Genomic DNA, 22330 nt, shown 5'->3' with positions numbered 1-22330 from the left:
TGTGCTAGACATCAATGCCCAAGCCTGGAAAAATCAACAAAATGAGCTCAAACAAAAGCAGGCGGGGCCTGTGGCCTTTGTTAATCATTTGCTCTCAGCAGGAGAGGGAGTTATACATTGTCTCGGGCTTCCCCTTGATTCGTATACATTCTAGTCACATTCATTCAGGATCAGAGCTTTACTGCTCATTCAAAATAGTGATATCAAGAGTGAGCAACAGAACTCCAAATTCAGACACTTTTCTTCAGGTTTTAGGGTATTTGTCTTTTAGAAATTATCTGTGTGTATCTGAATTAAAAATTTCAGCTTACCCATACTCGGTAAGGATTTTAAGATTAAGGTTCTTACAGTTAAGCATCCATCCTACATTTTGTTCAACAAGTTCCTTCAGGTATAGATTTTTCTTTTAAACACAAAGATATTTGCTTTCTGAAATACACATACGGCCTCTGCATAGTTATTTGCTTTTGTTAAGATGTGTAAAATATTATATTTTCATTTAAGCACGACTGTTTCAAGCATAAAGATGAAGAGCTCTTTTGGGGGTTTTTGAATGATGGGGGAACAGAAGAGAACAGACAGACTCACAGTAGACTGACCTGAGCAAGTCACTCAGTACTTCTGAATTCTAACTGCACTACTTCAGAAGCAGTGTTCCAGAAACTTCCCAGGTCCAGTGGTGCTGAGAGATTAATGAGAAACTCTGCAAGATACTGAGAAATCTTTTAGGCAGAAGGTGAAATTTTTATTTAAAATAAGAAACAAATTACTTCTGCTACAGAAGCATTAAAAAATTTCCGCACCAGGGGCGCCTGGGTGGCACAGTCGGTTAAGCATCAGACTCTTGATTTCGGCGCAGGCCATGATCTCAAGGTTTTGGGATTGAGCCCTCCATCGGGCTCCGTGCTCCGTGTGGAGTCTGCTAGAGATTCTCTCCCTCTGCCCCTCCTCCTGCTCACCCTCTCTCTAAAATAAATAAATAATCTTAAAAAAATAGATTAAAAAATTTCTATACCAGATCACTGGGGCTAAGTGAACTTTTTTAAACTAAAAGGACTGGGATGGTGGAATGACCTTTTTCTCGGAGATGGGAGGGTTTTGAGCTGAGAATGAATAAGATCTGATTTATTTCTAAACAAGACCATTCAGGCTGCTACGGTGAGAAGTCTCAACGTAGGGGGGGAGGGTCGCTGCAGGGGGGCAGTTGAGAGGCAACCACAACCATCCAGTGCAAGACTGGAGGTGGGGAAGACACGGTCAGATTGTGCAGGTGATTTGAAGGGAGACCCAAAAGACAGGAGGGAAGGGCAGGGCCAAGGAGGCACCTAGGTTTTTGTCCCGTGCAACAGGGAAGGATGGCGTTGTCAGAAACAGAGAAGAGAAAGATTATAGGAGGAGCAGACTGAGGAAGATTAGTCCCATTTCAGCCACGTTAGGTCAGATGTTGAAGTAGAAATGTCAAGCGGGTGGCTGCATCCAAGTCTGGAATTGGAGGGAAGGGTCTGAGCTGGAGATGGAACTTTGGGTAATCAACAGCACTAGATGGTATTTAAAGCTTGAGATGGGATGAGATGCCCTCAGGAATGAGAATGGCTAGGAGAGACCCAAGGACAGAGCCTGGGGCCATCCAAAGTTCAGAGGTCAAGGAGAGCAGGAGGGACCGACCCAGGAGACCAAGACTTGCCCCACTCCCCTGGCAGCCCACATGGTCCCAGGGAAAAGCTGAATATGGTGAGGTCTTTGTATGCAGTTACGGCCAGAGTTACCTGGGAACAGAGCCTTAAGGGGAAAGGATACACATTTCCCCGCTTGATTAAGAGTCATTTGCTATTTGAGTCATTTGTGGACTCATTTTGAAAAATTCACCTCTTTGAAGGGATCAAATAGTGATAAGCCTGATTTGGGGAGGACTGCAGGGGAAAGGGGTAGTAATTGAAAGCCTTGAAGGCAACCTTGTAACTGGAAATAGGTTTCAAAAGCTACTTATAATAATCTGTTCAAAATGTAAAACAGGGACTAAATTCTGCACATGCATACCCACATATTCCCTGCATGTGACTCAATTTTTTTTTTTTCCTAATAGAGAAAAAAAATGGCAGCAGCCTTAGGACGGACTTTAAATACAAAGCTATCTGTGAAAACTGTAAATCCAAAGAAGAAATAATACGCTTTCTCACTGACTATGAATCGTCTCTGGGGCCCTGGCTATATGTAAATGCTGTGCTGGCGATGGAAGGCCCACCTTTCTGGGACACATCTCATTCCTACACGAACATCCCTCATATTCATGAGTCTGGTGCAAACAGAAAAGCAGCCACTAAAACTCAGATTTAGTTGGGCATTATTGTCGAATACGATCAAAGACAAAATTCTCTGATCACTGTCTGATCATCTGTAGTACTCGAGTTACAGAAATAGTACTTGTACAGAATGTATTCATGTGCAAAACGGATCATTTATTTAGCACCAAAGTCAAATTATAAAAACACTGGTTCCATCATGAAACATGCATTTTAAAAGCCGTTCTGGCATTCTAAGTTTGCAGGGAGATATCTGCACAATCTGGATACCCAAATCCCTCTATAATTTCTAATGACAAAGACAATTGTCACTCGTTGTGGGAAGTGGGCTCGGAGACAACCACCCTTCACACAGGGTGGCCTGCAGGGAACGATGCGTCTTACTCAGCCAGAGGTTTCCGCCTTGGTCTCCGGGGAAGAGCTTGTGCTTGCTGAAACAGATCCTCAGTAAACGGCCAGGAATCCTCTAGTAATAATGCTGCCGAATTTACTGAAGAGGAAAAACACAGTCAAGGTCTCTGCCTACTTACATTTGTCCTATGAAGCTTCTCAAATAGGGCCCTTCCTAACCAGCAACTCTAAAGTCCAGCTTTCACTGTAAAAAGGGCTGCTTAACACCCTTTAATAACTACTTTGTGATTCCAGATGACTCCCTGACAGCTTTTCTAGGGAGGGAAGGAACTGCTGTGCAGGTGGCTCTGAAGATCTCAAGACAAAAGCCAGGCTCGGGTTAACCATTTCCCCTCCAGGCTGACTGCAGAGTGCTGTGACGCCCGGACCCTAAAGCCCCGATGACAGAGAAGGAAAGCAATGCCTTCCTTTTAGTAAAAGCCCCTCCATTCATCTGCCTTCTCCTTTTTCTTCTTTATTCTTGGCAACTGTCTTTGGAAATTGGGGTAATTCCCCACAGGCACAGAACATAAGTAAGGCTGGCATCCTGGGGGTGCTGTCCTCTGACCAACCACGAGAAAGATGGGGCAAGTAAGCTCAAGAGAACATTTGTGAGCAGGCGAAGATGGCCCATTTGTACCTGTCCTTTGGAGCTAGTGAAACTGGACATCGGAGGCTATCACACTCCTGGGCACAAGGGACCCCAGTTCCAACTGTACTGTGATGCACGTATTATCCACTTCTTTATGAAGGACTTTGGTTTCTCCCTGGCTGGGGGTTCATGGGTTAAGTAGGCCTGGGCTGGTGGGTCAGCAGGGTGGGACAGTCTCATATGCCTTATAGGCCAGAGACACCCTCCCGCATGTCCTTTCCCAACCAGATGGTACCACTCCCGGGACTGCTGCAGGAAATAAGCCATGACATGGGACACGGTTCTGGTCCTATACAAGGTCAACGAGGCTCCTATCAAGGACACACAGAGTGGTTCACTCCACCGGGAGCACTTCTGTGTTCTTCTGGCCTTCAGTTGTCCATGTCAGTGAGTTTTCTCTTCTTATAGTTCTGAACGAGGCTGGAGGCTGTGATCTGAGAAGCCTGCCCCTTCTCCCAACACTGGAAGTCGTTCAGTCCTTTCTGTCCTGTTTGAAATAAGCCCCTCTCCATCTCGTCCAGCCTGGCTACCAGTGCTGAAGTGTCTTCATTGTAAGCGTTCTGGGAAGAGTCCATGATGCGGCGAAAACGTCCAATGAACGTCTGAAGGAGAAGGGAGTGAGAAATCAGATCCATTTTTATCCCTGAACATGTTGATGTTAAAGATTTTATTCCTAAGTAATCTCTACACCAAGTTCAAGCGGGGCTCCATCTCACAACCCTGAAATCAAGAGTTGCACGCTTCACCAACTGAACCAGCCAGGTGCCCCATCCCGGAACATTTAAATGTCACGAAGGGAAAGTTTGGTCTAGGACTCAGCAGGAAGGAGGTCTGAGGCGACTTTACCACTTGAAGTTATATCACATTGGCACACCTTGATTTCCCCGTCTGTGAAATGGACTATTAGGAAAATCCAATGGGCTGTTATGGAAACCATTGAAGGAACACATGTAGAGCATCTCGCAAATGGCTGGCAAGAGGAAGCCCCTCGAAAAGCATTACCCGTTATTGTTGTTAGTGACAAAGGCCATAATAATGTACTGTGACACGTGCAGACAGGTTTCAACCAGAGAAGACTCCCGATCTAACTGAACGCATTTTCTACTTTTTCCAGTCTGAGAGCAGGACAGAGACACATGTGATCTAGGGGTGTCATTCTTCCCCAGGGCTCCAAGACCAAGCCACAAGCCCCTGCTTCAGTTTCTTCCACCGCCTCGTGGCGATGTGACCTTATGTATCAGCAACTTTATAGGACTTCAAAGCCGTGACGGGAAAAGAAAACACGGAACTCACTAGCAAAGGGCAGTGCTCCAGTTCAGGAACATGTCCTGGAGACACTGTAAGTCAAACAGTCCTCCTCATTTTTAGCTTTCTGCTCACAAGAGTTTCCAAAGCTCCAACTGTCTATAGGCTATAGTGCATTGACTTCTTTATCTGAATGGATAGCAACGAAGTTTTCCTTTACTACCCACATTAAAAACAGCACCGGTACACGTTAGGCCAAACAATCCTTGAGCCTGACGGAGGGCATGTGCGTGGTCCAGGGAGAAAAACGTGTCTTCAGCCACCAGTTCTTATAAAGCTGGAAATGAGGGAGTAAAACAAGAGGTAGAAAAGGTGGTTTCTTCTAATACTAGCAGAATAAAAAGTTAAAGTACGGTCGTATCTAAAGGATGGTAGTATGTGTATAACACTGTTTCGTCCACGGAACGTGATAGTATAAAACAGCACGACGTAATGTCACTGCGATGCCATAATTTTGGCACTATTATATCTCCATTTAACAGGTGAAAAACCGAGAAGCCTAGAGAGGTCAAGTAGCTTGACCAGATCACTCTGTGAGTACCTGGCAGAGCTGCGTCTTAACCCCAGAGCAAGGGAAGGGAACAAGTAGCATACGCATTCTGACAGGAGCCCTCAGGCCAGTCCGGGGCTGGGCTGGTGCATCTGAGTGCCTGTCCCCCGTGATCAACCAACACCCCTTTCTTACTTCCAGGACTTCCTGTTAGTCCCAAGTCTTAACAAGCAAATATGAAGAGCTGCAGACCAATCATTTTGAAGTATGTATATAATCGGCAAACACACTCTAATTGTCGGCTGACGTGGAAAAACGAATAAACTGTGTAAATGATACACTTCCCTGGGTAACAGTGAAGTCTGGTGGCTGCCACGCTGGCTCCTGAGGCACGTGCAGAGCCCTAGGTTTTCACATCAATCACTTGCCTGTAGCAGAGACTGGGAAATGTCTGCATTCTCCGGACTGTCGAAATGCAGGAGCTGAGAGCCAAACCCGTAGAAGTGTGGCCCCAGCTTGTGCAGGTCCACCACGTTGGCGTCGGCACTGAACACCGTCCTCCAACCTTGTTGGTAGATCTTGGGAAGGTCCACGGAAAGGATCCGCCGCTTGTTGTCAAAAAGTCCCTTTGCCAGCCACAAGGGGAGCTCAAGCTTTGAGCCCTGCATCAGACAAGAAAGCAGATTTTAAAAATAAATCACATAGTAAATGTGTGTGGCAGAAAGGAAATACACATGCCCTGGGCAAATATCAGTGTTGCCTTTTCTCTTTGGGGGCAGGGCTATCACATGCAGATCTGGCTGTGACCTGAAAAACTGAACTGTAGGGGCTGAAGTTTTATGTCATGATGGAATGGCGAGAGAAATGGATTTATTCAACAAAAGCATAATACAGAACAAAAATGTGGTATAAAGGGAAAGTTTTCTAACTCACATAAACAAAAACTTCCAATCGCAGACACTTGAGAAATATAATAAACATTTCTGCTTTCTTTGAATATTCAACATCTATTCCTCACATACACTTATTGGGGGCCTGCTATGTGCTAAGAAGCACCACCCTGGGTGCTGGGGACTATGAGGAAAAACAGTATCAGCCTGAGCTCAGACCACAGCCCCTCTGTATCCCACTTCATAGCTTCAGAGATGACAGAAAAGATAAATCTCTCTATATTTTTAAAGCCTTAACAGAATTGGAAAATATAGTGAGCTGGACACGATAGACCCGAAATTAAGAGAAATATCCAAAAAAATAAAAGTCAAACCTAACTAAGTCAAAGGAGGCAACAACAGCATAGAACTCTCACAGAGCAGAACTGTTGCACAAGGTGGGAGTGGCTTTGCAGTGTGTGTGAGCAGAGCTTTCTGCCAACCTGCCTGGGCTGAGGAGACAAATGTTGAGTTCAAGGCTGCCAAAGCAGCCAGAACATAAGGGACCAAGATTTGAGAAAAAAAGAGACAATTAAGTTCAATTTTTTTTTTTAAGATTTTATTTATTTATTTGACAGAGAGACAGCCAGCAAGAGAGGGAACACAAGTAGGGAGAGTGGGAGAGGAAGAAGCAGGCTCCCAGCGGAGCAGGGAGTCCGACGTGGGGCTCGATCCTAGGACCCTGGGATCATGCCCTGAGCCGAAGGCAGACGCTTAACGACCGAGCCACCCAGGCACTCCTAAGTTCAATTTCTGTACCAAATATCAAGAGTAAGTAGGCACCAACTTTAAAATAAATTTTAAAAAATCAAATGGAAATTCCAGATCAACGCAAGAATTGAACTTTAAGAACTCAATGGGGGGGGGCACGTGGGTGGCTCAGTTGGTTAAGCATCTGACTCTTGATTTTGGCTCAGGTCATGATCTCAGAGTTGTGAGATTAAGCCCTCCGTTGGGATTCTCCCTCTCCCTCTGCCCCTCCCCACTTAAAAAAAAAAAGAACTTGATAGGTTAAGTCATATTTGACTGGCTTACCAGATATGACACAGATAGAGGGTCATGAATTGAAAAAACGGTGAACAGAAAATATCCAACTGAAGCACAGAAAGAAAATACAGAAAAGAGCATGAAAGACATATGGAATATGGAAGAAAGAAAGAAAGAAAGAAAGAAAGTAAGTCAGTCTAACCTGCATGTAATTTGAAGCCCAGAAAGAGAGGAGAAATAGATTGAAGCAAAGGTAGTATCTGAAAAGACAATGGTCATGGGATTTTCCAAAATTAAAGAGTTATAAAATCACAGATGCAAAGAACATTATGACACCAAATAGGATAAATACTAATAAAACCACAACTCAGCACATCTTAATCAAATTGCTGAAAAATGAAGACCTAGAGAAAATCTCAGAAGGCACTGCTGGTGGGGGTGAGAACACATCTCCTTTACAAAAAGAGCTAGAAGAGTCAAAACCAACCTCTCGACTGAAATGATGGAAGACACAAAACAATGAAAATGGAATGACATCTTTTATTTTATTTATTTATTTATTTATTTAATTATTATTTTTTAAAGATTTCATTTATTTATTTGACAGAGAGAGAGTCAGTCAGCAAGAGAGGGAACACAAGCAGGGGGAGTAGGAGAGGAAGAAGCAGGCTCCCAGCGGAGGAGCCTGACGTGGGGCTCGATCCCAGAATGCTGGGATCACACCCTGAGCTGAAGGCAGATGCTTAACGACTGCGCTACCCAGGCGCCCCTATTTTATTTATTTTTAAATACATTTTATTTATTTGAGAAAGAGTACAAGTGGGGGGAGGGGCAAAGAGAGAAGCAGACTCCCCGCTGAGCAGGGAGCCCAATGTGGGGCTCAATCCCAGGGACCCCAGGATCACGACCTGAGCCAAAGGCAGATGCTTAACTGACTGAGACACCCAGGTGCCCTCAAATGATATCTTTTAAAAAGGCCTGAATTAACTGCAAATCTAAAAATCTATACCCAGTGAAAATATTCTTTAAAAGCAAAGGGGAAATAAAGACATTTTCACACAGGAAGTGGGCAGAAAGTTAACATAGCAAGCCCAAGACTGCCCTCCTTTAGAAGGGCCTGCTTGCAAAGTTGGTCCTTGGTGGGTGTCCCGGAACCTGAATTTCAGGAGCGTTCCCACTATTCTCAGAATGGATACGAGTGCCTCACTGTGCTTGAACAGTTTGCACAATGTGGTTTATGTTGAATACCTGCTTTCCTTCTGGGAGCCTGGAATATTGGTATATGTTACGTAGAGTGCCTATGTAACTAGCCCTCAATAAAACCTTGGGTATTGAGTCTCTAATGAGCTTCCCTGGTACACAGATATTTCACACATGTTGTCATAATACATTATGGGAGAAATTCAATGCATCCTGTGTGAGTTCAGTGAGACAGGACTCTTGGAAGCTTGTGTCCAGCTTTCTGCAAACTTCATTCCTCACACCCTTTCTCCTTGGCTGATTTTACTCTGTATCCTTTTATTGTATTAGAATTTAAACATAAGAATGACTGTATGCTGAGTCCTTTGAGTTCTCTTAGTGAATAATCAAACCAGGGATTCGTCTTGGGGACCCTGTGTACAGGCAGAAATGGAGAATTTATCACCACAAGACACAAAGTAAGGAAATCTTGAAGGGAGAATGAAAATGATCCCAGAAATAAATATGGAAATGCAGGACACAAAGTAAATACTAGGAAGGCAAAAATAAACAAAATTTATCAATAATTAAATTAAATGTAAACAAATTAAATACAATTAGAAAATTGTCTAACCAAATAAAAACAAAACCCAATTATATGCTGCTTAAAAGAGATAAATCTAAAACAGAAAGACACAGAAAGATTGAAAAAATGTCATGCAGATAGTAATCAAAAGAAAGAGCATACTAGGGGCGCCTGGGTGGCTCAGTCGTTAAGCGTCTGCCTTCGGCTCAGGGCGTGATCCCGGCGTTATGGGATCGAGCCCCACATCAGGCTTCTCCACTAGGAGCCTGCTTCTTCCTCTCCCACTCCCCCTGCTTGTGTTCCCTCTCTCGCTGGCTGTCTCTCTCTGTCAAATAAATAAATAAAATCTTTAAAAAAAAAAAAAAAGAAAGAGCATACTAGAGATAAAGGGGACATTTGACAATAATAAAAGGGTCATCATATCCACAAGAAAAAGATACGTATCTGTCTAAACTGACAGAAGTAAAAGGAGAAATAGACGAATCTATAATCATAGTGGGAGACTTTGGCATACCTGTTTAGATAAATAATAGCCAAAAAACCCAGTACGGATATACAAGATCTCAATAAAACAAATAGCAACCTTGACCTAACTTACATTATTTATCACACACCATGACTTCGTAACACACACACCTGTTCAAGTGCGTACAGAATGGTTAAATTGATTTTATGCTGCAGTATAAAACAAGCCTTAACTTTCAAAAGACTGAAATCTTTCGGACTACATTCTCTGGCCACAGTGGAATGAATTAAACCAGAAATCAAAAACAAAGAAGATGAAGAGCAAAATACCAACATGTTTGGAATTAAGCACTGGTCTTCTAAATAACCATGAGTCAAACAAGAAATCGCAATAGAAATTAGAAATTATTTTGAACTCATTGATATGAAAATAAAATACGACAAATCAAAACTTGTGGAATGCAATAAAAAGCTGTGCTCTGAGGAAATGTAGAACTAAAAAAATGCATAAAGGAAGGCTGAAAAATCAATGACTTTGGGACCCATCTCAAAATGCATGGGCAGGGTTGTGGGCATGGGAAACAATAGAAAATTAAATCTAAATAAAGTAGCAGGAAAGAACTAATTATAAGAACTAATGACCTAGAAAACAAAGGTACAAAGGAGAAAACTGACAGAGCTGTAAGTGAGTTCTTTTAAAAGACTAATAAAACAGATGAACATATGCGAGGGGGAAAAAGAGACAGAGAGAGAAGGAAACAAACCATAAGAGACTCTTAACTATAGAGAACAAACTGAGGGTTGATGGAGGGAGGCAGGTGGGGAATGGGCCAGATGGGTGATGGGCATTAAGGAGGGCACTTGTTGTGGGGACACTGGGTGTTGTATGTAAGTGATGAATCACTGAACTCTACTCCTGAAATTAATATTGCACTGCATGTTAACTAACTAGAATTTAAATAAAATTTTGAAGAAAAAAATATAACACTAATGCAATTGATAAACTCCTAGCAAGACTAATGAAAGGAGCATAATTTCTCCATATCGAGACTAAAAATCAAGACACCAATATAATCCCACAGATGTCAGAAAGATAGTAAAAGGATATTTTGAACTTTATACCACTATATTTGGAAATGTATATGAAATCGTCAAATTCCTAGGGGAGAAAACAATGTACCAAGAGAACCACAGGAAGAAATAAAAAATCTGAATAGTCCTATATCTATGAATGAAATTAAACATGTCATTAAAAACCTCCTCACAAATCTCCCACATAGAATTCCGAATAATTTATGTAGACACCGCCCTCGAAGAAGTAGAGCATAACTCCCCAGGCCTCACGTGAGGCTGTGCATAAGGGCTCCCTCCCAAAGAGAACAGTATGAAAAGGTAGGAAAAAGTAACTTTTTTTTTTTTTGAAAGGGGGAGAGAGAAAAAGAGAGAGAGAGGGAGAGAGAGAAATGGGAAGTGGCAGAGGGTGAGGGAGAGAATCCTAAGCAGGCTTCACTCCCAGCACATAAGGGCTCAATCCCACAACCCTGAGATCACGATCTGAGCAGAAGTCAAGAGTTGGACACTTCAGCAGCTGAGCCAGCCAGGCGCCCTGGAAAACTTTAGGGTGAAGAATTCTGACAAACGCTATCTCAGCCAGGTGATCGGGGTTCCTATCAATGTGATAAGCCATGCTGACAGTATGAGCCCCTGATAGGATGCCATAAAAACGGCACTCCACCTCTGTGATCTTCCTCCTCAAACCCTGTCACCGCAGTCTAACCATGAGGGAATCATCAGACACATCCCAGTTGAGGAACATTCCACAAATTATCTGACGGGCACTCCACAAAACTGTCATGGTCATTAAAAACAAGGAAAATCTGGTAAACCGTCACAGCCAAGAGCAGCCTAAGGAGACGGGACGCTAAATGCAATGCGGTGACCTAGATGGCACACAGAAAGGGCATTTGGTAAAGCGGAGGCAATATGAGTAAAGTACGGGCAGCGCATCTCTGTTTACCAGCGTGTCCCAGAACAAAATCCTTATCTACTATAATGCAAAGCTGAGAAATAATGCCTTAATTTTTTACAAACCAAAAAAACAAGCTTAAGACTATTATTTAAAAACACAGAGGCGATCTTGAATAAACTATTTAAAAAGTAGAAAGACCGGGTGGAGCTGCCAAGGAAAAGTGGGGGAAAGCAAGGCAGGGCCCACTATTTTTTGTTGTAAATTTTGTTGGTACCATTTGTCCTTTAAAACTTTGTATATGCCTTACTTTGATAAAAATTAAAACAAACACGCCAAGCTAACACACCCTTCCAAACAAAAGGTAGGTTAAAGAGGAAATAACAAAATAACCATGAAGAGCCCGTTCCTGGGACAAACTGGCATGTGAAGTCCTACAGGTCCAGGCTCTAATCCCCAGCTCACCATTTGCTGCGGGACCCTGAGCAAGGTACACAACCTTTGTGGGCTTCAGATTCCTAGCGTGTAACCATATCTGACTATAGGGTCGTTGAAGGATTAAAGGGGTAATAGGTGGGAAAGTTTCCTCCCCCCCCCCATCCACACCCGCCCTAAAGCCCTCAGTAGACGGTCTGATACCATCATTATTGCGCAGGAACGAATCTAGCAATTTGCGGTTCCCTGACGTTATCACAACCTCTTACAGAACCCAGAGCTGTCGTTTTAAGACAAACGTGATCAGAACCCCGATCCTGAAGTGGTCAGTAGCAGCCAATCCTTAAGCTTTCGACACAGGACGGGGCGGGTGGGGGCACTGCTCAATTTGGACAGCTTCAAAAATGGAATCAGACCACCTCGGATAAATTTGTTTTCACACAAGAGGCGAAGGCTAAGAAACTACTTCAGCGCGCTGAGGCCGGCCGATAGAACTCGTTTGTGCGTAAGGCCCGGCTGCCCCCTAAAACGTCAAATCCCAGGGGTAGCACGGTCGGGGCACGGCCGCGAGGCCCACCGGGAATTGCAGTCTTTCCGCGGGGAGCTCGCGTCTCAAGGCTTACCTGAGGGATCGCGTGGTCAGTCTCGGCCCCTCCGCTCCGCTCCAGGAAGAAAGCACCGAGGCGAGGCATGGGGGTCTCTGTGCGCACCGGGAGCTTCTCGTGGGACATGAGGATGTCGTCCAAGGACAGAAAGTTTTCCTCGGGCCCCAGCGCACCCGACTCCACCCGGAAATAAGCCTCAGACATGGCGGCGGCCGCGGCTTGAACTTCTCTGCTTCCACTCGTGTGATGCCGGGAGTCCGGGATGTAAAAGCCTAAAAAGCGGAGGCAGGTGAGAGTTGTGAAGATTGTGGTGGTCGCTGCGGCCGCCAGGCGGGATTGAAATTTTTCCCGCGCCGGGGACGGGTCAGACTAGAGCAATCGATCCGGGCGGATCTGCCCAGGCAGAAGCAATCGACAGCCTGCGGACGTGTTCCCACGTGATCAGGGGCAGGGCGCAGTACCCACCCCCCCACCCCCGCCCCGAGGATTTCTATCCCGCAGAGTGTAAGCTCACTGTGGGAACCTTAGAAAGGAGCTGGAAATGCCCACTGAAGTTGCCGGATGCATTTGTACTAGATTTTGTTTATGTGGGCCTTTAATGCTTTCACGAAGTTAAAAAACACTTTGCGACACGTTTGGGGGCTTATAAAAGGGCATCATTGTGGCCTCCGTCTCAGGCCTGATCAAATCATACCTATTTACTACAGTTTTGTCACTGAATCTGTTAATCTTCGTACTTCAAAGAAACATTAAAACAAAACAAAACCTCCCGCACTAGCCCCAGAGAGTTATGGACTATTTGTAGTATTTTGACGTGGATAAGGGATGGGGAGGGGGGGAGCACTAGGCTATGTCTGGCTCACAAAGGTCCTGAGTTTACTTCAGGGCCTCCTAGTTCACCTTACCATCCCCTGGAAATCTCCCTTTGTGGCTCTTAATTTGAATCCTTAAAAGAGGAAATCTGATTGGCCCAGTTTGTCTTTGGGTCATAGCCGTCATATGTTGCCAGCCACCCTATAGATTGAATGGGTATCTGTGTCAGGTGCAATCGCTTGTCTAGTTGGGGGAGAGGGGTAAGGAAGGCATCATGGTGATGTGAAAATAAAGAGAAACCTCACTAAAATGGAGTCAGGAGATTCAGCAGGGGGAGCGCTCATGCCCTACCACTCATTGCCAAATGCAAATCCAACAGGGAGAGAAGGATCTTGCACATGTATACAATTTTACTACCTTAGCCAGAGGAAAAAAGGATTTCTTTCCTCCAAAGGCCCAGCCAATGAGAAACAGTCCCGACTCAGCCAATGAGAAGCCACTGTACTTTGAACTCCCATTTTACTCCAATGGACTTCTTGTTTATAACAGCTTCTTCAACTGCCCGGCTCCCCCATAAATGAGCGAAGTCTCGTGTGTTCTCTGGTCTTGACTTTGGTTTTGCCATGGGTTGTTTGCCCTGGATGGCCATTTTCTGCTATTTCCGAATAAACCTATTTTTGCTGGAAAATAACTGGCAGTTTTATGTTTAAGGTTAACAGTTCCATGCTACCAGACTTGGGGTGCTATTCAGTCACAGTTATGGAAAGCGGCAGTGCTGAGAGATGTACTGTGGAACTTCATACAGAAAGGCATTTTCTGGGGTTAGTAGAGCTATGAGCAAAGCGTTCATGGGAAGGGAGATGTATATTAGTCATGTTTCTTATTCCCTGCATTTTAAGATGCCGTGACATCTTGTGGCCTTAGCCCCCCCCCCCCCCAGCTGTCCCTCTTTGGGTGAGCTAATTCCTAGAGTAACAACTTGCCTGTGAACACATCTTCCATTAACCAAACAGTCGAAAGCCTATATCACCAACCACTTCCTTTAACTCTTACCAAGGCAACAGTTCCCCTGCCCTAAATTACCCCAGGGCTGAGTACTCGACCATGAGAGACACATTTTATGGCCCAGAGTCCACTGACATTACTCAAACTATCCCATCCTAAGCTCGATCAAATTGACCTGCTCTGCCTCACCCATTTCTTCTCACTGAAACCACAATAGAGGCCCTGGGTCATGCTCTCCTCTCACTCCTTTTGCTTTCTTCCTGACCCTGGTACTTCCCTGTGTGGCTTTGAATGGCACGATGTGCCCCCTTCTCTTGGGAAAGGTGAGCAATAAAACTTTTCAAGGGCACTGACCACTCTGTCATTACGCAGTCACCTTTATGAATTAAATCCTGGTGTAATCGAAACAAGAGGCGGTGGGGGAATCAGGGCCAAATTGCAGAAAGTTTGGGTGCTAAAACCTTAGACTATTCCATTGGAAATAGAAAAAAGTAAGATTTTTTGAGCACGTGACAACATAAATCTGAGCTTTAAGAAGAGAATTCTGGCAGTGGGGTGAAGAAGGGAGAGATTCGATTGAGGGACATCAGTTTGGAAATTCATTAGACAATACCTGGCAACTAATTGGATATAGGAAGTGAAGGGCAGAGAGGGGTCAAAGATAATTCGAGTTTTTAGCCTGGTTCACCAGATGAGTGGAGATGTCACTAACAGATATACAGAGCACAGAAATATGGGCAATTTGGAGTAACAGGTGAGTTTGAGTATGGCACTTATGATGGAGTACAGGAGCCACTAGACAGGTAAGTCTGCAGCCCTGCAGAGAAACCAGCCTTGAACCTTTAGTTAGGCCTCTATTTAGAGGTAGTTACAGGAGAGTCTTTAACTTTGTCATATTTTAAACGTTCAGTTTGCTATACTATCCAATGTAAAAGTAAACATAACTCATAGTCAAAATTTATAATTTGATGAAATGACTGTAGGGTCGATGCAGTGAATATGTTAATTTGTCTAATTGAAGGCAATGCAGGTTATTTACTGACAAGGCCAGTAAGCTATTTTTGATGTTGAAACTGTTAAGATGGATGATTAATGATTTATCAGTGCCAAGAAAGGCATTATTTTTGTACAGAGACCATTGGCTCTAAACTCAAATACCACAGCTATTTTAATACTAAAGTAACAGGCCAGTGTTTAAGATAAAATCAGATACCCTTGTTTTTCTTCTGGGATGTCTTGGCTCACCATGAAACTCATTCACTTCTTGTGTATTTTTGCTCTATTTAATCTCTCCTCTTTTTGAACTACTGAGTAAGCCAGAAAAAGTGAAATTAAAGTTTGAGCTTATGATGCTAACTAATTGCATTAATTCACTTGACACAAGTGGTACATAGTTTGTCAAGTATAGATCTGTTTATAGCCTTTATTTTAAGAGCCAGGAATGTTTCTTTTCTCTCTGAAAGCTTGTGTTCCTTACTACCCAGCCAATCAATCTATGTACCAGAATTGCACTAGACAGAATTTCAGCATATTTACGATATTCAGAGTATGTTCAATATATTACCATATACAGAATTTCGGTATTCCAAAGGTGTCTGTTGGATCCCTGAAGAAAAAAAAAACACTACTTTTCCCAACGTCATCATTTCAAGACTGCAGAATCTTAGAACCGTGGGACACACACAGACTTAAAATCTGTTCTTTTGAACAGCTTAAAACCGCAAGCAGCTTAAAATCTGTTCTTTTGAATACTGGTGCTTTCTAAATTTCTTCCACTGAGTGGGGAGGCTGTGACGCAAGTGACAGAAATCCAGATCCGGGGGACGGGGGAGGATCCATGGAGGGATTTAAAAAAAAAAAAAAAAGAAATATATTGGACTCTATCCTTCCAGTTGCTTCTTAGGCCAAAAGTTCTAGGGTTTTTCTTGACTGATCTCCCCTTATACTCTATAACTAGTCCCTCAGCAAATGTTGGCTTTGCCTTCATAATATTTCTAGAATCTGATTATTTCTCATCACTGTGGTCCACACCAACATCATCTCTTGCTTGGATTTTTGCAACAGCTTCCTGTCCAGTCTTGCTTCTGCCCATGACCTTCTTACGGTTGAAAGCCCCAGGCATGCTCATCTCAGGGCTTGGCACTGTCTGTTCCCACTCCCTGGATGGCCTTTCTCTTGAATTTCCACATGGGTGGTCCCTTTCAGGTCTTTGTACTCAAAAGTCACCTTCTCAGTGAGGCCTCCCTCACCACCCTATCCAAAATTTTAGCCCTCCCCAACTGACCCTCTCTTCTTTTTTTCCTTTAGGACCATCACTCTCTTATGTACTATATATTTTACTTTTTAAACTTGTTTCTTGTCTGTCACCCCTACTTGAACATTAGCTCCACGAGGGCAGGGATTCCTGAGGTATATTTTTCATTACTATATCCCCACTTCCTCGTTCATATTAGGCACTTCGTAAATATTTGTTGAATGAATTATTGGTTCTTTGTTTATAGAGGTGATATTATTTTCCTTTAAAACATTAAGCAAACAACAATGAATCAATTTTAAGTAAATAATAGTACAAGTGGTGTGCACATATTATGACCATCACAAAGGGTAGTAGTGAAACACGGAGAACATTGAATTAAAGTGGTAAAAAAAAAAATAGGGGCGCCTGGGTGGCTCGGTCAGTTAAGTATCCAACTCTTGATTTTGGCTCAGGTCATGATCTCAGAGTTATGAGATCAAGCCCCACATCAGGCTCCGTGCTCAGTGGGGAGTCTGCTTGAGAGTCTCTCTCTCCCTCTCCCCACTCATGCACACATACTTTCTCTCTTAAATAAATAGATAAATCTTTTTTAAAAAGTGGTAAAAAATAGTTTGCCAAGGTACAGATTAGGTTGCATAATCTTCTAGATTCGTGAACTTAAGTCATTGATAAATGCCCTGATGAGAACTCATTGGTTGAGCTCCCCTGACTTAAAGTTGTTGCGGTTTTGGCAGAACTATACTGAATTTTACCTTCGTGCCAACTGTAAATATGAATGCGTAAGCAAAAGTAGTGAACAGGATTTGAAATGGCTTAGCCCCCTACCCATGGAGTACTTCCAGCAGCCGTTTATACTCAACTGCTGTGTGACTTCTGGAATCCAACAGCATAGATAGAATCCTACTTGCACCACCTCAGTTGGCTTTGTGACCTTGGAGGAGTTACCTACCTGAAGCTTAGTTTTTGCACCTGTAACATGGGGACAAATAATGGTAGGAGTGGAATGAATGAGCCAATATACTCAGAGCACTTAGTTCAGGGCCTGGCCCATACGTAGCAAGGGCTCAGTAAATGTCCTTCTCACCATCATTATTCAGATGTGTCTGTTCACTGCTGTGTCCTCCACACCTCAAATAAGACCTGGCACGTAGCACGCACTCTGAGGCTCCAGGCTATCATCATTCATTATTATCATCATTGATCTAGGCTTGGCTGCACTTGCCTCCCCAGAAAGTCACGTTTCCAGGTGGACTTGAAGAGGACAGATCGGTATTCTTCAACTTCTTCCTGCAAAGATTCAGATAGAACTTATCTCCTCTGAGTTCCCATTATTAAAGTTCTTTTTTTTTCGTATTTTGAAATTACAGTACTATGTTTGAGATTTTATTATGTAAGGTTAATGGATTTAAATCACTGGAGTTCATTTTTACATAATTTAAATGTTCTTTTGGTTGAGCTATTTCTTGAGCACGGCTCCAAAACGCCTTCAATGAGATCAAAATAAATTGATAGGCATGATGCGACCTTCTGTGTGGGTAGTGCTGATTTTAGATTCTTCCCACAGTCTTCAGCAGTACTAGGAGACATTGTAAACCCATCTCATACATCCAGAGAGATTCAGTGTGTGTGTCACCCTCCGAACTTGGCAAAGGAGCAGTGATCACATCATTATAATCGAGGTACTTGTTTGATCCAACTTTTCTTTTTCTGTGTTCCCAGTTTCATAAAAATACCCCTTCCCCGCATTCCTGTATTTTCATCTTTTTTGGGTAATCTTTATATAATTTAATCCATGATCTGATAGCCAGAGTTTCCCTCAGTCCAAAGTGGGTGGAGTGACAAGTAAATTCATTAGTATAAGAAGAATATGGGGGAGGGATGCTATCATTTATTCATTGAGATGCTCAGAGGCTGCAGGACTACTGGTGTGGACACGAAGAAGAATATAACGTGTTCTGGACTGTCTAGGAGGTTGGCACCCAGTAGAGGAAATAGTAACACGAGGTGATAAAAGCTAGGATAGAACTGTGTCCAAAATATTATGGAAGCTCAGAAAGAGGGGTGAATTCTAATGTGGACAGAATAAGGGTCCACGAAGGCCTTACAAAGAAAGGTGCGTAAGAATGGGGCCTCTGGATGTGAGGAGGACTTTTTTAACAGGTCCACAAATGCGAGGAGGGGTCACTCCAGACCCAGGGATCATCTTTGAGCAAAGAGGTGGGATTGCAAAGTTTGAGATGAAACTTCTTTCTTTTCAAAGGAGCCGTTCTTTTTGCCTTGCATATGCGGGTTAATGGCTCCACCATTCACCTGATCACCTGTATCTATCCAGCAAGTAACAGGAAAATTCAATTCAAACCAGCTTAAATGTCAAGGGCTTTCTAGATTCTATAACTGGAGAGTCCAGGGCTTCATGGTCAATTGATCCAACAGCCCAAGGGTGTCTCTGGAGATCTATCTTTGCTTTGCTCTGCCTATGGTCAGCTCTAGTCTATGGCTCATTCTGGGGTCACAAAATGTTTGCCAGTTAAGTCTGGCCTACAAGCTTCCATGCTCTTGTCCAGTGAGGGAGAGCATTCAGTCTTAACCTTCCAGTCGAGAGTTCTGACATTCCCCTTCATTGGCATGTTTAGACCACATGCTCGCTCCTGAACCAAAAACTACAGCCAGACCGATGGAATGTGCTAATTAGTGTAAGTCAGTGAAAACCCACCATTACTGTTGGGATAGGGTGGGCTTCCCCAAAGCACATAAGCTGCACAATAGGGAAGATTTGGTGTCAATTCTGGGTGTTCTTAGGATGGGGGAAGCTGGGCAGGAAACAAATAAACGTGCACTACAATCGCTACCCAATCAGGAACCTGGGAGAATTCAATATTGCTTCCTTTCTCGCTTCCACTTGTCCAACTGGTCAATACGTTCTGCTGATTCTACCTTCTTACCATTCTTTTGTCTGTCCCATTGCCTTTGTTCGAGCCCTCATCATTTCTCACCCATACTCTTAAAATCCCTCCTGGCCGATTTTTCTCTGTCTCTACTCTCTCCTTGCCCAAAAGTTCCTTTGTACTTCTCTGGCAGTTATCTTCCTGTCCAAAAGATCTGACCCTGTTACTCCCAGCCTACAACCCAAATCACCCCCTTTTGGTCACAGAATACATTCTAAACTCCTCCATAAGTCTTAGGTGTCTTCCAAGAGCTGTGTATTAGTTTGCTAGTGCCACCATAACAAAATAGTGCAGACTGGGTGGCTTAACCAACAGAAATTTTTCTCATAATTCTGGAGGCTGAAGTCTAAGATCAAGGTGTCAGCAGGGTTGGTTTCTCCCGAGGCTCTTCTCCTTGATTTGCCAATGGCCACTTTCTTGCTGTGTCCTCACATGGCCTTTCCTCTGTGCATGCACATCCTTGCTGTTTCCTCTTCTTCTCCTTCTTCCCCTTCCCCTCCTCCTCCTCCTCCTCTTCTTCTTCTTCTTTACCTTCTTCTTCTTCTTCTTCTTCTTCTTCTTCTTCTTTTAAGATTTTATTTATTTATTTGAGAGAGAGAGAAGAGGAACAGAGGGAGAGGGACAAGCAGACTCCATGCTGAGCACGGAGCCCGATGAGGGGCTCGATCTCACGAATCTGAGATCATGACCTGAGTCAAAATCAAGAGTCATTGCTTAACCAACTGAGCCACCCAGGCACCCCTCTCTTCCTCTTCTTATACAGACACTAGTATTATTGGATCAGGGTGACCCTTATGACCGCATTTAGCCTTAAAGGCCAGGGCTTACTTGCCTAGGACATTACGAGGATGTCAGAAAGATAAGCATGGACCCTCACAGGGATGACATGAATTTGTGAAGCATTCCGTATTTTTCATAGTATCATCCCACAGATTACGCGCTAATCACAAAGAGGAAAATGAACTTTTACAGTGGAGAGATCTGCTAGTCACCACCATATGGAAGAGCTCAAACCTAACACATGAGCAGTGGGACAGTCGCTGTGCCTGTAGATATGCAGTATGTGTGCTGACTCACCTATGATTCCAACCTGAATCCAATCAATCCTCTAGAAATATGGGAGTTGGGTTGGGGGTGGGGGCACTGTGAGAATAAGCTGAAAGATACCAAGAGGAAACTAGTAGGTAGAATCAGAATGTGGACCGTTCTATAAGGATGCCAACTAATAAAATACTGTTTGGGGGAAACTGATACCTGACTGTAAGATGTATGTTTATGACCTCAGAAACACAAGATGGTTCTTCATGATCCACTCAGGTGTACAAAAAGCTCTCTGAGAGTCTTAAGGGCATGTTTTATAGCTCCTCTCAGCTAGACAGCAGTGCTTCTAATACAGGTAGGTATACCTCATTTTATTGAGTTTTGCAGAGATTGCATCTTTTTTTTCAAATTGAAGATTTGGCAACCCTGCATTGAGCAAGTCTGTTGGTGCCATTTTCCCAATAGCATTTGCTCACTTGATGTCTCTGTGTCACATACTGGTAATAACCACAATATTTCAAAATTTTTCATTATTATTATATTTGGTATGGTGATCTGTGGTCAGTGATTGTGACTTGCTGAAAGCTCAGATGATGGTTAGCATTTTTTTTAGGAATAAAGGTAGTATATTCTTTAGATAATGCTATTACACATTTAATAGACTACAGTATAGTGTAAATATAAATATTCTATGCACTGGGAAACCAAAAAGTTCATTTGACTCACTCTGTTGGGGTGGTCTGGAACTGAAACTGTAGTATCTCGGAGGTATGCTTGTACTAAGGATGTGGTCCAACAGAAGCTTCGCAAGGAGCCCAGGATAAGGAAAGGCATCTCTTGGGGCGCCTGGGTGGCTCAGTCATTAAGCATCTGCCTTCGGCTCAGGGCGTGATCCCAGGGTCCTGGGATCGAGCCCTGCATTGGGCTCCCTGCTCTGCTGGGAGCCTGCTTCTTCCTCTCCCACTCCCCCTGCTTGTGTTCCCTCTCTCGCTGGCTGTCTCTCTGTCAAATAAATAAATAAAATCTTTAAAAAGAAAAAAAAAGGAAAGGCATCTCTTGAAGAACCTGTCCTGATGTCATAATGGGATAAGATTTTACAGAAGTCCTAGAAAAGGGTGTGTGTCTTTTGCAAATGAAAGAAAAGCAAATAATTTGTGGCTGGAGGGCACAGTGCTCTCATGGCAATTTTTAAGACATAACTTCAACTTCTTTAAATCTGGTTGGGCTTTGTGACTAGTTCAACCCATACAGCGTGGTGGAAGTGATGCTATGTGACTCTGAAACTGGGTCATAAAAAGTCATGCAGCCTCTGTCCTGTTTACCTAAACACTTGTTGCCAGATCATGAGCCGTTATATCAGAAAACTGACCACTCTGAGGCCACCATTGTAGAGAGACTCCATGGACATGCTCTGTGCGCATTCCCAGCTGAGCTCAGCCTTCCAGCCACCCCAACCCAGGTGCTCAGCAGACATGACCATGAAGCCAGCCTGGACCCCCAGCCAGGTCCATCTGTCAGCTGAATCCCAGCCAGCGACTTCTGTCAATGTTATCGGAAACAGAAGAATTGCTTGACTGGGCCCTGCATGAACTCATGATTCACAAAACTATGAGATACAAATAGCTGTTTAAAAAACAAACAAACAGGGACACCTGGGTGGCTCAGTCGTTAAGCATCTGCCTTCAGCTCAGGGCGTGATCCCAGCGTTCTGGGATTGAGTCCCGCATCAGGCTCCTCCGCTGGGAGCCTGCTGCTTCCTCTCCCACTCCCCCTGCTTGTGTTCCCTCTCTCGCTGGCTGTCTCTCTCTCTGTCAAATAAATAAATAAAATCTTAAAAAAAAAACAACAAACAAACAAACAAACAAAAAACCAAACAAACAAAAAAAACCCAAATAGTTGTTTTAAGGGATACCTGGCTGGCTCGGTCAGTAGAGCGCACGACTCTTGATCTTAGGGTTGTGAGTTCAAGCCCCACGTTGG

The 22330-nt window shown here is 43.7% G+C and overlaps 1 protein-coding gene across 1 annotated transcript; it reads right to left on the bottom strand.

The window, feature by feature from the left end:
- Nucleotides 1–2435: 2435 nt before the first annotated feature.
- On the bottom strand, nt 2436–12691 carry GINS3 (GINS complex subunit 3). Its single transcript, XM_026494878.4, has 3 exons — nt 12308–12691; nt 5566–5799; nt 2436–3944 (listed from the first exon to the last, which is right to left on the bottom strand). The coding sequence occupies exons 1-3, from the start codon at nt 12491–12493 to the stop codon at nt 3714–3716; spliced, it is 651 nt and encodes a 216-aa protein (XP_026350663.1). The 5' UTR covers nt 12494–12691; the 3' UTR covers nt 2436–3713.
- Between the last annotated feature and the right edge of the window lie 9639 nt (nt 12692–22330).

This window comes from Ursus arctos, unplaced genomic scaffold (genome assembly GCF_023065955.2).
Source record: "Ursus arctos isolate Adak ecotype North America unplaced genomic scaffold, UrsArc2.0 scaffold_19, whole genome shotgun sequence".
In the NCBI taxonomy this organism is placed as follows: Eukaryota; Metazoa; Chordata; class Mammalia; order Carnivora; family Ursidae; genus Ursus; species Ursus arctos.
The sequence above is the reverse complement of the archived record's forward strand: the minus strand, read 5'-3'. Positions and strand labels throughout refer to the sequence as shown.